The sequence below is a fragment of the Camelus bactrianus genome, chromosome 30 (genome assembly GCF_048773025.1).
Source record: "Camelus bactrianus isolate YW-2024 breed Bactrian camel chromosome 30, ASM4877302v1, whole genome shotgun sequence".
In the NCBI taxonomy this organism is placed as follows: domain Eukaryota; kingdom Metazoa; phylum Chordata; class Mammalia; order Artiodactyla; family Camelidae; genus Camelus; species Camelus bactrianus.
The window spans coordinates 27,264,320-27,276,549 of record NC_133568.1 but is presented as its reverse complement, the minus strand read 5'-3'; the positions used below and the strand labels follow the sequence as shown (position 1 = coordinate 27,276,549).

General features: G+C 38.4%; 1 protein-coding gene across 2 annotated transcripts in view; it reads right to left on the bottom strand.

The window, feature by feature from the left end:
* Window positions 1–12,230, bottom strand: part of ZNF407 (zinc finger protein 407) — a 365,189-nt gene that overhangs the window by 132,224 nt on the left and 220,735 nt on the right. For both annotated transcript variants that reach the window (XM_074355228.1, XM_074355229.1), the window contains one exon: window positions 6,640–6,760. In XM_074355228.1, coding sequence (XP_074211329.1) covers window positions 6,640–6,760 — 121 coding nt within the window. The remainder of the gene's footprint in view (window positions 1–6,639; window positions 6,761–12,230) is intronic.

Genomic DNA, 12,230 nt, shown 5'->3' with positions numbered 1-12,230 from the left:
CCGCCTTCTTTCTTCCACAGCTTTTTACGGGCCCTAGAGAGGCCATATTTCAGCATATGTTGAAACAAAGGATCCAAAACCACAGTGAAATAACTAATATCTTCGCATTCTCACTGAACTAATGACAGCTGGTCAAGCTTTTCTATCCTTCAAAGGCATTCTGCTTTATCGTTTTCTCTCTAAATCACAACTAAGTATGTGAAATCGTCATATGCCGGGAGGGCGTGCCCAACACTCTCCTGACTGTTGTCACAGGGAACCTGGTGATTATGGAGTTTTTCCTAATAAGCTGCATTGTACGAGCCTCTGATGCTAGGAGATATAGATAGTTACACAGCAGAGTGTTTGTTGTGTGGTAATAGCTCTAGTGTCTGAGGAATAATTTATTATGCAACAGACTATTACCCAAAAAAATATTTTCTATTTTCTTCATCTCTAAGGCCTTTCTTTCTACCACAATATATACAGATATATCTAACTACCACCCAAGGGACTGTCCATAGTAATTCCTTGTAGAAAGACCATCCCCAAAGATAGCTTTGGTCCTTGTGTAATGACTGGATCTGGGATTCAGCAACAGCAGGTTTAATAAACATGTTTATCTGGATTCTACTTTCAGAGATAGCAGAGGGAATGTGTGGTCACTTTGTGTTCCAAGTGGCTCTTCTAATTAATCTGCGATCTCAGTGCTCATTTCAGCTCCATCAACAAACACAACAACTCACTTGTACTGATAAGCAAAACAAATTATCCTAGATTTTTCCCCGTTTTTAAAGACATCTGAGACAATTTATAATTTTTAATGCTATGGAATCTATTTGTTTTCAAGCCTAGAGTTTTGTTAGATCAAAATTTACTAATAACAACTAAAGGCCCCACATAAACACTATGTTTTATCAGTACCGAGGCTCAGACAGAAATTCTAGAAGTCTACGCGCTTGGGTGTCGTAGGGCAGAGAAGAAAAGTATGAATAAAATATGCCATAGGTAAAGCTAACATTAGACACAAACATTATAGAAAATACAAAACCACAGTTAGAATGACTTCAGATTTTTAGAAAATCACTAATAACATGGTCAGAGAAAATTAGGAGATATTTGTTCAAGAAGAATTCAACTTCTACTGAAATGGAAACATTAGGGGGGAAAAAAAGAATACATTTACATGTAGAACAACTTTCTTAATTCATGATAGAAAACCTGGAAAATACAATTATAGTTTTTATTAGGGAACTCCCCAAAAAATCCCACGGACTCTCATCAGAAACATCTACTCCATGCAAAAGATCGTAAAAGTGTCATCTTGACACAGGCTAGGAGAACCTCCTTCAGCCGTACTTACGCTTGCCCATGACCAAACGCGGTTCACAAACCACCAGGACACCGGCAGCTACCTGGGCCAGCTGTCTGTGTGACGGGTGAGCAGGCGGGCAATCCCCAGGGGTGAGCCCCACACCTAGCACAGCAGACACGTGCTGTCCGGGGAAACGGCCAGAGCCCGCAGAAAGCCCTGGGGTCACCAGTATCCAAAGGAAACTTTACAAACTAACTGGACTTGGAGGCTTTCGAACTAACCTTTCAGCCCAGGACATCTGTGTTTTATTTGATTAACTGGACTGGCAGTTAAAATAGAGTAGAATATAAAGAGATGACAGACTTGAGAGAAATGAAATAATGAATAGTATTGACTGGTACTTTTTGTTTGTTTATTTCTGGTGAGAATGTTTGAGTTCTACTCTCTTCACTAACTTCAAGTATTCAGCACAGTTTATCAGCTCTAATCACCGCGCTGCACACCAGTTCTTCAGACCTTATTCTCTTCCTGTGACTGCAAGTCTGCACCCTTTCACCAGCCTCTCCCTGTCCCCCCAGCTCCCCGGCACCACTTTTCCGCTCTCTGTTTCTTTGAGTTTGACTTTTTTTTTTTTCCCACAGGATTCCACACATAAGTGAAATCATGCAATATTAATCTTTCTCTGGTTTATTTCACTGACAAAAATAGTTTCGAATTAAATCTTGTTCTGGTTAACTAGGTTTGTGGCATCAATTAAATTGCTTCATATATATATATATAATATATCTAATTAATATTAGGTATTTTCATTTGTTTACTTGTATGTAGTGTCATTTTTCTTCAAGAACTTCAAAATCGCCCCAAATACATGCTACCTCTGACTCTTCAGAAAAAGCAACGCATGCTGTTCATTTTGGTACATAAAATTTCTCTTCTCTCTCCTGGTATATGTGTACGATGCTCTGCTGCAAACACCTATTTTTAATCCTTGTTATCATCCAGGGCAGATCCAAGTATGAACTGTCCAATGCCTCTCCTGGTACAATCTGTCAGCGTGCACAGGAACCCAAGGAAAGCTGGCCTGTTGGAGGAGATGATTCACGAGGAGGGAACGGGGCAGCCCCCAGGTCAGAGTGCGCAGACACAACAGGACGGAGCAGTGCACCCGTCCCACCCGAGGCCTCAGCGCCACAATGCCTTATTACTTACTTTAAAATGCTTCTGCAGTACAATTCTGTTAGAAGGCATAATACTACCAAGGACCTGGAAAAGTTTTCATAACTGAGAAACTTTATAGAAATATGTATTTGAGAAATTAATACAAACTATAAGGGAAAATAAAAAATTATTTTAAGTATATTTTTTACCATTACATCTTAAAACTACCCTAAAAATGCTTCCAGCATCACGTGAAGTTAAGACAGAATTCAATTCAATTGAAAGTATTTTTGAGAAAAATGTTCTGTGATTCAAAAACGCACATATACGTATTTCAAATGGTTGTGACATACACTAAATTGTACCTAATCCAGTTTCACGTGTGAAAACTTACTGAATCTGATTATAAGAAACAATGAACAAAACACTCAGAACAGAAATAAAAGGGATATTGGGGACTATCACAAAGAAGCACATTTCTAGTTGAGACTCCACAACCTGGGTTAAAGGTTACAGAAAATATTTTTGGCCCCTCCTCATCCAAAATGAGTGAAAAATCTTCCTGAGATCAAAGCCTAACGCAGGAAGGCTTCTATGGAATACACTGACCTACAACTAAGTAAACCATCAGCAAGGAAAAGAATCAAAACATATTTCCCACAAGTTCAGCAAGACAATGGGGGAAATCCTTAACATGAGACAGGAAGTATACTTTTTACTCCTCAACTCTTCTGTCATACTTCTATTTGGAGTTGTAATTTCAAATAATAAAAATGAATAAAAATAGTGAATAAAATAAAAATTAGAACAGTAAAAGCAATCTTTTTTAAAAAGAGTGTATGTAAGATTGGAAGTACCGAGGCAGTCACGCAGTTGAGGAAAAACCTGGCCAAAGCAGCCTTCAGGAACACTGAGGGTATTCTAAGGTCAATAACCGGGACACAATAAAATGATGAAACTGCCGGAGTTTGGCCTGAATTTTAGTTTTCTTTAATTTTCTAAATGACATCTAAAGTGTAATGTAAGATTATCCTTAATATTTTTAGCACTGCAGGTAGTATTTTGTGTTACTTTTCATGACTTATGAGAGGTTTACTGTTTAATATACATTTATTGTTTTTCCTCCATAAACCAATGGAAGCCAACGAGAAGGTTAAGTTTCTCATAGAAGAAAGCCCGATTACAGCCAACTGTAGTTAACGCCATCTAATCTCATGTGAAAGTCAGTGTCATCAGTGAAACAGCGTGCCCTTCAGTATTAATAAACTCTATGGGGAAATAAGGATTTACATTATTAGGGTACTTACTATAACATGTTAAAGTTTCCTCTATTTCTCTCATTAATACCGAAGTAACAGTACACATCAGAAAATAAAAATATAGAAAAATGTTAGATTGCTTACATTTTAATGCAGAGAAAATCTAAAGAATTTGCTGCATAAATAATATAGTAGGATGGTGTGCTATGAATCTAAATTTATGCTTCAGAATTATAATGAATACTAACTAATGGTGAAAAAGTTTTGGAGCATGATGGAATATACTGATTTTTAATGGATTAGAATTTTGGGTATTTTAGACAGTGAAAGCTTAGGAAAAGGGTATGTATTTACATCTAAACAGAATGAGATGTCATTGCCTAAATTAATAATGCAAACTTAAAAAATAGCCCCAGGTTCAAAAGACCAATTATAAAATTCTTTTGTAAAGAAATCTATACTCACATTCTTCATGAAGAATTATAACTACTAGTATTTCTCCAATAACGTTCAATTTATAAAATGAAAAATATATTTTCAAATGAAAGTTAAATAGCACTTTAGTTTGATGATGGTAACTTACCTGAAAATAAGCGCTACAATGACAAGGACAGGAATACGCTACAGGAATAATGTTTATCTATTTCTATTAAGCAGGAGAAACCTAAGTATGAAAAAATTACTTAAATATTTTAAGTAGTACAATATTATGGAGAGATACATATAAGATAAAGATGACCGTCTTCCCTGGAAATATACGATCACCTTATGATGCAGAAAAGAGTTGTTTTCAAACTATACATTTGAAACTCTAAGATACTTCAGCAATTATCCATCAATTGACTGTGGATTTAATATATTTTTAACAACTTCAAAAATTTGTAAAAAAAAAAAAAATCCCGGCACGTATTATAAATAAACTTTACACACTAAAGACCTTCGGGGCACTGTAAGTCTAGCACTGCCTCACTGAACAGTGTCCTGCGACCGTGAGAGTGAGTGAAACTCACAACCACCTGAAGTCCTCCCCTGAAGCGGGTGTGAAGGCAAGGGCTGCGTGTGTCAGCCCGGCTCGGGCTTAGGGTCCTCAGCGTGTCCCCCACCCAACGGAAGCAGTGCTCCTGGAGGTCAGTTCCCTGATCACTGGTGTTTACAAGTGAGGAAGAGCTTGAGCGACTTCACTGAGGGCTGGGCCTCCTGGAGCCCGAGCCCCAGACCACACAGCCCGGCCGAGTGCTCACCCCAAAGCCATAAACTGGATGCCGGGCTAATCCAACAGCAGCTGTTATCAGTAAGCCCATTTGAGAGCTTTCTGGTTGTCTAAACAGGTCTTACATGATCTTTGTTAGTGTTACAGTGAGTGAGTGTTACAGGTTGTTAACTCTGAAACCTGTAGCTGGTAGATGCCACTTCTATCTATCTACTTTTGCACAGGGTCTGTACATGATCTTGTTTGAAATAACAGTTCGGCTACTTAAAAATTACAGTTTGAAAACCATAGTTACACAGGGTTAATAAGGTGGTTACACAATTTGTTAAGTGTGAAAAATAAAATCTGTGATGAAAGAAACCACAAAAAAAATCCCAAAACAAAACAAAACAATGACTCAAAACTTAAGCGTAAAGTAAAGGCTGAAAGAATATAATCCTAGCAGCTAAGAGTGACAATTAAGGGAAATTTTTATAAATTTATAACTGCTTTTCTGTGTTTTGCAACACAGGGAAGGCAACCACTGTGTGGCCTCTTTATTAAGGAAAATGAGCATTCAATATTTTTTTTTGAAGAACTCGTATTATCATATTATTTCTATGTCTACCTCTAATTGGATCACCATTTTACCAAATCTCCAGACAGTACCAGTCTAGCGTTAGGGAAAGACGAAACTGATAAAATGTTGAGTGAATGAGTAACAAATGAGATACATCTGTAGTATCTCTGTGCTACTAGCTGGCCTTTAACATAAAACTTGATGCAATAATGAGGACAATGACAGAGACTACGGCAATGTATTTACTGAGTGAACAGGCTACATCCACAGGATACAGAAATCTATTTTTTAAGGAAGACTTGAGGTGTAGGGTATACAGACTAATGTTAACAATGGTGGGCTGCACTGAAAAACTACCTTCAATGCTTTCCCGTCATACAGTAAACAGGATCATTTATCGTTGCCTGACTATGTCTCCTGCTTCTCTGCACATGTGCTTTGCTGTCACCGTGAAGTCACTGCAGCCGGGTAGACGTCACTTCACCATTGTGGGCCTCCAGGAATGGACTGAGCACACATGGTCTCCAACGTGCCTTCAGCCCAGAAACGCGACCCTGCACCAGGCCCCCCGGCATCCCCGCAGAGCATCCACGTGTCTTTGACGGCCACCCACCCGTTAAGCCATGGCTGAAGTGCTCTCTGCTCCAGCAGGACTCTGCTCTGGCTGAACGCGTTCCTTCTCTGTGCACGCCCCTGGCCCTTCAGTGTTCCCACTGAGATCTGGATTATAAATACTAACGAACACTGCAAGTCCACCTACTTCGCTACAACATCCTTAAAGGCAGGGAACCTTTCTTACATTATCTTTGTTGTCTAAATGGGTGCTTGACTCACAGTAGATGAGATACCATATACGTTGAGTAACTGATTGGATGGTTCCTTACTTTGAGCAAAGACGTAAAATCACTTGAAATTCAGGTGTACCAAAGGAGTATAAACCTAAATGTTAAGATTATGAAGAACGGGAAAGAACTTCACATTTTTCGAAACCGTCACCAAACCAAGGCGGTGAGTAAACTCCCAACTTAATATGCGATTTGTGCTTTAAGTCGTGCTAATTCATGCTACTCAGAAAAACACTTCCTCTGCGGTGAGTGGAGCAGGGTCTTCACCCACCACGGCGACTCGCACGCCCCCCCCACTGCACAACAAGCGTTACCTGTAGTCACACCAGGGGCACCGGTAGGGCTTTTCTCCCGTGTGGACCCGCTTGTGCCGAGTCAGATGAGACTGCGTTGTGGAGGCGAAGTTACACTCATCGCACTTGAAAGGTTTTTCTCCTGTAATGTACCGAGAAGGGTTGTACGTGAATAATTACAAAAATTGGAAATGAAGGGCTTAACCTGTTATTGACAATTAAAAAGATACTTATTTCCATGAAATTTTAAGATCAGACATATTTAGGACATTTGAATATTTATTCACAGAGGGAGAAAGCGAGAAGATACTACTGACTTTTATTTCTCTATTAGAATAGAAGCAAGGGATATGTTAGATGGCTCAGATGTAACTTATACAAACAAGAATCTAAATTACCTAATTTAACAGAAACACAAAGTGAAGCAGTCATCTGGATAAAAACATAACTATCAACTTTGGTTTAGCACTGTATTTGAAGTCATTTAACAAACTATGTTACATTAGAGCCATTATAAAAATCTCAGTGAAGTTAAAAACCACAGAAAAGCATATAACAGAGGTGTACTTTGAGTATGAGATGTGGAAAACTTATTAAAACCTTAAAGTTAAATATGAAGAAAAAAATAAAAGCAAGCTATACATTGATACCAATTAAACAGTGTTATAAGTGAAGAGAAATTACAATTCACTAAGTTGACTAAAAGGTAAGCAGGTCTCAAAGAAACATTTGAAATAATATTTAACAGCACTTTAAACTTCACCTCCCATAGGTCTATCACACGCAGCTCGCTCCTGAGCCAGTTCAAAGGCCCGCCAGGACCCATGGCCTCTGACCAACACTTTTCTCTCCTTTGCACAGTCAAAGAAATCCCATCTGACCTGTTTTTAATTCCACTAGTACACTGGCTGTTGAGGACCTGAGATGGGGTGGTTTAATTTTAACTAATGTAAATTAAAATTTAAAAACTGACTCTGGATTCACTTGTTGAAAAAATGTTTAAGTCTGGAACAGCTTGGGAATGAGAATCTAACTTTTCAACATGTAAATTTTATCAAATCTAAATACACATCATGGAGTTCAGATAAAAATTCGACCTCTGTTTTGAGATGTGCTACAAGTGTGAAATACAACATCAGATTTCAAAATCCTGAAACAAAAGAATAAAATATTGATGATAATGTTATATTGACTTATACTGACTTCATTTTGAAAAGATAATAATTTGGATGTATTTGGTTAAATCATTTATAAAAAATAATTTCACCTGTTACTTTTTCCTTTTTTTAATATGGTTACCAGGCAACTTAAAATGGTGTATGTACAGCTCACACCTATGGACCAGAGAAAACCTCACCACCTCTTCCCCTAAAATGTGTAGACATATAGAAATACTCTTGTCAAGAGACATTTTCCTGAGAGATTTTACATACAGGATGGATTCATTTTACATATATGTTCATTATTCCACTTTTTACTTTTTATTTTCCATGTCTTTGTAATAGTTTTGTAAGTATACTATCACAGAGAAGATAAGGGATGAAACATCTCAGTTTAAAATTACTCTACATCAGTTCTGCTAACAACAAAGCTACGTCTGCTGTGAAAATTAGAACATTTAGAAACCTGCCCTACATTCTCTAAGCCTGTTATATACGGCCTTGTCCGCAACTGCAGTAACGTTTACTGAATGCACGCACGTCTCCCCGGTGGTATTTCATCTGTCACCACAGCCCAGGGCAGCAGTTAGAAGAAGCCAAATGGACTTCAAACCCAGTCCAGGTTTTGCCATATTTCACCCCTTCCTTACGTGTTGAACCCCTGAGCAAGGTCAGGAGAACACATGAGTGCCGCAGGTAGCCGTGAGGATTGACGCAGGTGAGGCAGAGGGAGGACACTCAGCCGGTGCCCAATGACCAGTGTTCCTGGCATTGTTATGACAAACCGCCTAGACACCGGTAAGTGCAAACCACTCTCACGGGAGAAAAGCAGCAGCACACAAAAGGTTCTCAGTAACAGCTCACATGGGGAGGGCACAGCTCAAGTGGTAGAGCGCATGCTTGGCACGCGTGAGGTCCGGGGTTCAATCCCCAGTACCTCCTCAATAAGTAAACTAATTACCTCGCCCCCCTCCCCCACAAAGAGCTCATAGCCAGTAAAAGAGACAAGCCTACAGCAGACATAAAGCAATGAATGGTTTCGTAATGTTAGGGGTCTTGACGTAGACGTATCATTTAACAGATCCGATCAGGGATATTTGCCTATTCTTGTAAAAAGAAGGCCATGCACAAAGCAGAGTCAGAATCATGGCATTGAGAGGGATGCCTGTCTCTTTTAGCCATCTGTCCTTAAGATAAATCTCATGTGCAACACCCCAATCAAGTGGTCGCCCAGGGTCAGCTTGAACAAGTCTTTGTTCTCAGTTTCTAAACTGCTGGTCAGGTCACTTAAGTTGCTATAGACAACTCAATTGTACTGAACTGACTTATACAAAAAAATCACTTTCACAATGACAGCAGGTTTTGCTTTTATTCGAGGGACACTATAGGGTATCTTTGCATTGCATAGAACTAAAAGAAAATAGCTCAGTCTCTTCAAGTTGACACAGAAATATTCTATGTCATGGAAACACAGAAACATTCATGCACAAACATACCTGAAAACTTCCACATTCATTCCAAGGACTGAATTGCTCATTAAATTCAATTAAAAGGATTTCAACTGTACACCGGCATCAAAGGGTAGCTCACATGGAAAACAGAAACACAAAGAGAGGCACTCACCTGGATAAGAACACCCACACTACTACTTCAGCGACTTGACAAGCCTGTCTAGACTGACCACAGCCCAGGCGATGGACACAGCATCATCCCACGGGTGTCCCTGGACCCCTTTCCTCTTCCGCTATCTCAGCCCCAAGCAAACACTCACCTGCTTCCTGTCACTACTTCTCAGTCACATTTCCTAGAAGTTTATATAAGGTATGCACTCTCTTTTGCCCAGCCCTTCTCTCAGCGTCATTTTGTGGATCACTCATGTTGTGCGAGACAGAAATCCTTCCTCCATCTGTGTAGCTGAGCAGTAGGGCAGTAGCCCTTGTGTGATATCATGGTGAGTCATTCACCTGCCGGAGGCCTTCTGAGTTATTTTCACTGTCGGTATTACAAGGAAAGCTGCTATAAATCTTCATGTCAAGTCTTTCCTTGGACAGGTATTTCCCTCTCTACTGGGTAAGTACCTAGGAGTGGGATAGCTGGGTCATGAGGTAGGTACACATTCCACCTTGTAAGAGACGGCCAGACTGTCTTCCAAAGTGGTTTGACCATTACAATCCTCCTGGCTGTGCATGAGAGCTCTCAGAGCCCCAAATCCTCACCAGCACTCAGTGTACTCGGTGCTTTAAATCTGCATTTCTCTAGTGATGAAGTTGAGGGCTGTTTCATGTGCTTATTTGCTATACGTTTATATTCTTTGGTGAAGGGCCTGTTCAAATCTTTTGACCATTTTTTAATTGGTTGTTTCCTTAAAATTGTTTTGAGAGCACTTTACATATTAGAGACAAATGATTTCATAAGATTTATGGTTTATACATATGTTTCTCAGTCCATGGTTTGTCTTTTCATTCTGTCTTTCAAAGAAGAAAAGTTAGTAATTTGTAAAGTTTTCAATTTGTTTTTCAATTTATAATTCTTCAAGTTACAATTCTTCTCATTTATGAAATAGGCTTTTGATGTGATAGCTAAGAAATCTTTGACAATCTGCGGTCACAAAGATTTTTAAAAATTGTCTTCTAAAATTTATCTAGTTTTAAGTTTGTATTTAGACTATGGTCATTTTGAGTTCATCTTTGTACATGATATGATATGTGGGTCAAATTTTATTTTTACTGCCTGTGGATAGTCAACCAGCTCAGCATTATGTATTGAAGAGATTAAACTGGCTTTGGTCCTCTGTCAAAGCTCAACTGACTACGCAGGTGTGGGATGCTCTAGAATCTCCATTCCATTCCATTGATGTATTTGTCTACCTTGATGACAATACTGGAATGATTTGATTATTGTAGCTTTATCGTAAGTCATGGATTCAGGTTGTTTAAGTCAAGTTTGGTCATCTTTCTCAAACTTGTTTGACTATTTCACTGTTGCATTTCCATATGAATTTTAAAATCAGCTTGTCAATTTCTTAAAAAAAAAAAAAAAGCCTTAAGGATTTGAAATGATCAGTGTGAGAGGAAATGAAACGCTAACAACATCGAGTTCCCCACTCCATGGGCTATCACTCTGCTTACATCTTCTTTCATTTCTCTCAGCAGTCCTCTAACGTTTCCTATCTAGAAGTCTTGTGCATCCTTTGTTAGATTTATCTCTAAATATTGTACCTTGGTGAAAACAAGTGACAAATAAATGCATGAGTCTATTCTGCTCCACTGATCTATCTGGAAATCTTTATGCCAATACAATACTGTCATGATCATTGTAGCTATGTAAGACTTCAAATTAGGTAGTATGAATCTTCCACTTTTAATATGATGAATCTAAGGGGTCAAACAATTTAAAGTTTTTTTTTCATTAAACAAATTCACAAATGTATTCTGATGTCTCCTTACTCCATTCAACCAAAGTATTTGAAAGTGTGTTGGCATCCTGACTCCCTGCTCACTGGTCTATTCTAATAGCCTTTGTAGACGTCTTTCTCCATTTTTCATAGATCTGGCAGGAATCGAGATGGGTGACATTATGGACTCACTACGAGTTAGTGGTATAAATAAAAGGTCATCCAAGCTCTTCAGAGTTAATTTTCTTGGTGAGAAGGTTTAACATAAGCACTTAAAAAATGGTAAATGCAACAAGGTTATTTCATTTAAACGTTCATTGCATTTTTATGTGACACAATTTAAAATTTAAAAAAACACTTGTAAAGAATAATGTCATTCATATTCTCTATAACCCTAACAATTCGAAGTTCATATTAAGTTGGCATTATACTGCAATAAACTATATATTGTCATTTCATATTTAACCTGACAACACTATCGATTAAACTGTGTGAGCTTTAGAAATTTTAAATACTCTCATAGGCTGACAGAGAAACGCTACCCAAATATACTCCATAAAATATTGGCTACAACCACTAAGTAAAGGAAGGTTCAAGCACATCTGAGTTCTTGACAGGAGACCACTCCGTGTCAATTTATATAGACCACAATTTATTCACATCCGTACATAGCAGTTAATTTATGTCTCATTCATTTTGTTACACGTTCAATACTATTATGTGAATGTTTTCCTTGGTATCTTTTTTTTTAATCCAGAAACAATCTCTTCAAGAAATTTCTGGTAATTTCTTCAAGAAAACACACTTCAGAAAAATAGAAGCTCTTGTCTGTTAGTCTCAATATCCAGCAAAAAATAAATACATAAACTCAACTTCTAGATTGTAAAATTTGAAGAAAATCTTACAAACTTTATACAAGAATTGCAGTTTGCTAATATCTGTTAACTGCATGAACTGAGACAGGCACTGTATGAGGAGGTGTACACACTGATTAAGGAAAAATTTCTGGACTGATCAAACTGACCTGGCACACTGGGAACGGTCCTCAGGGATCCTGT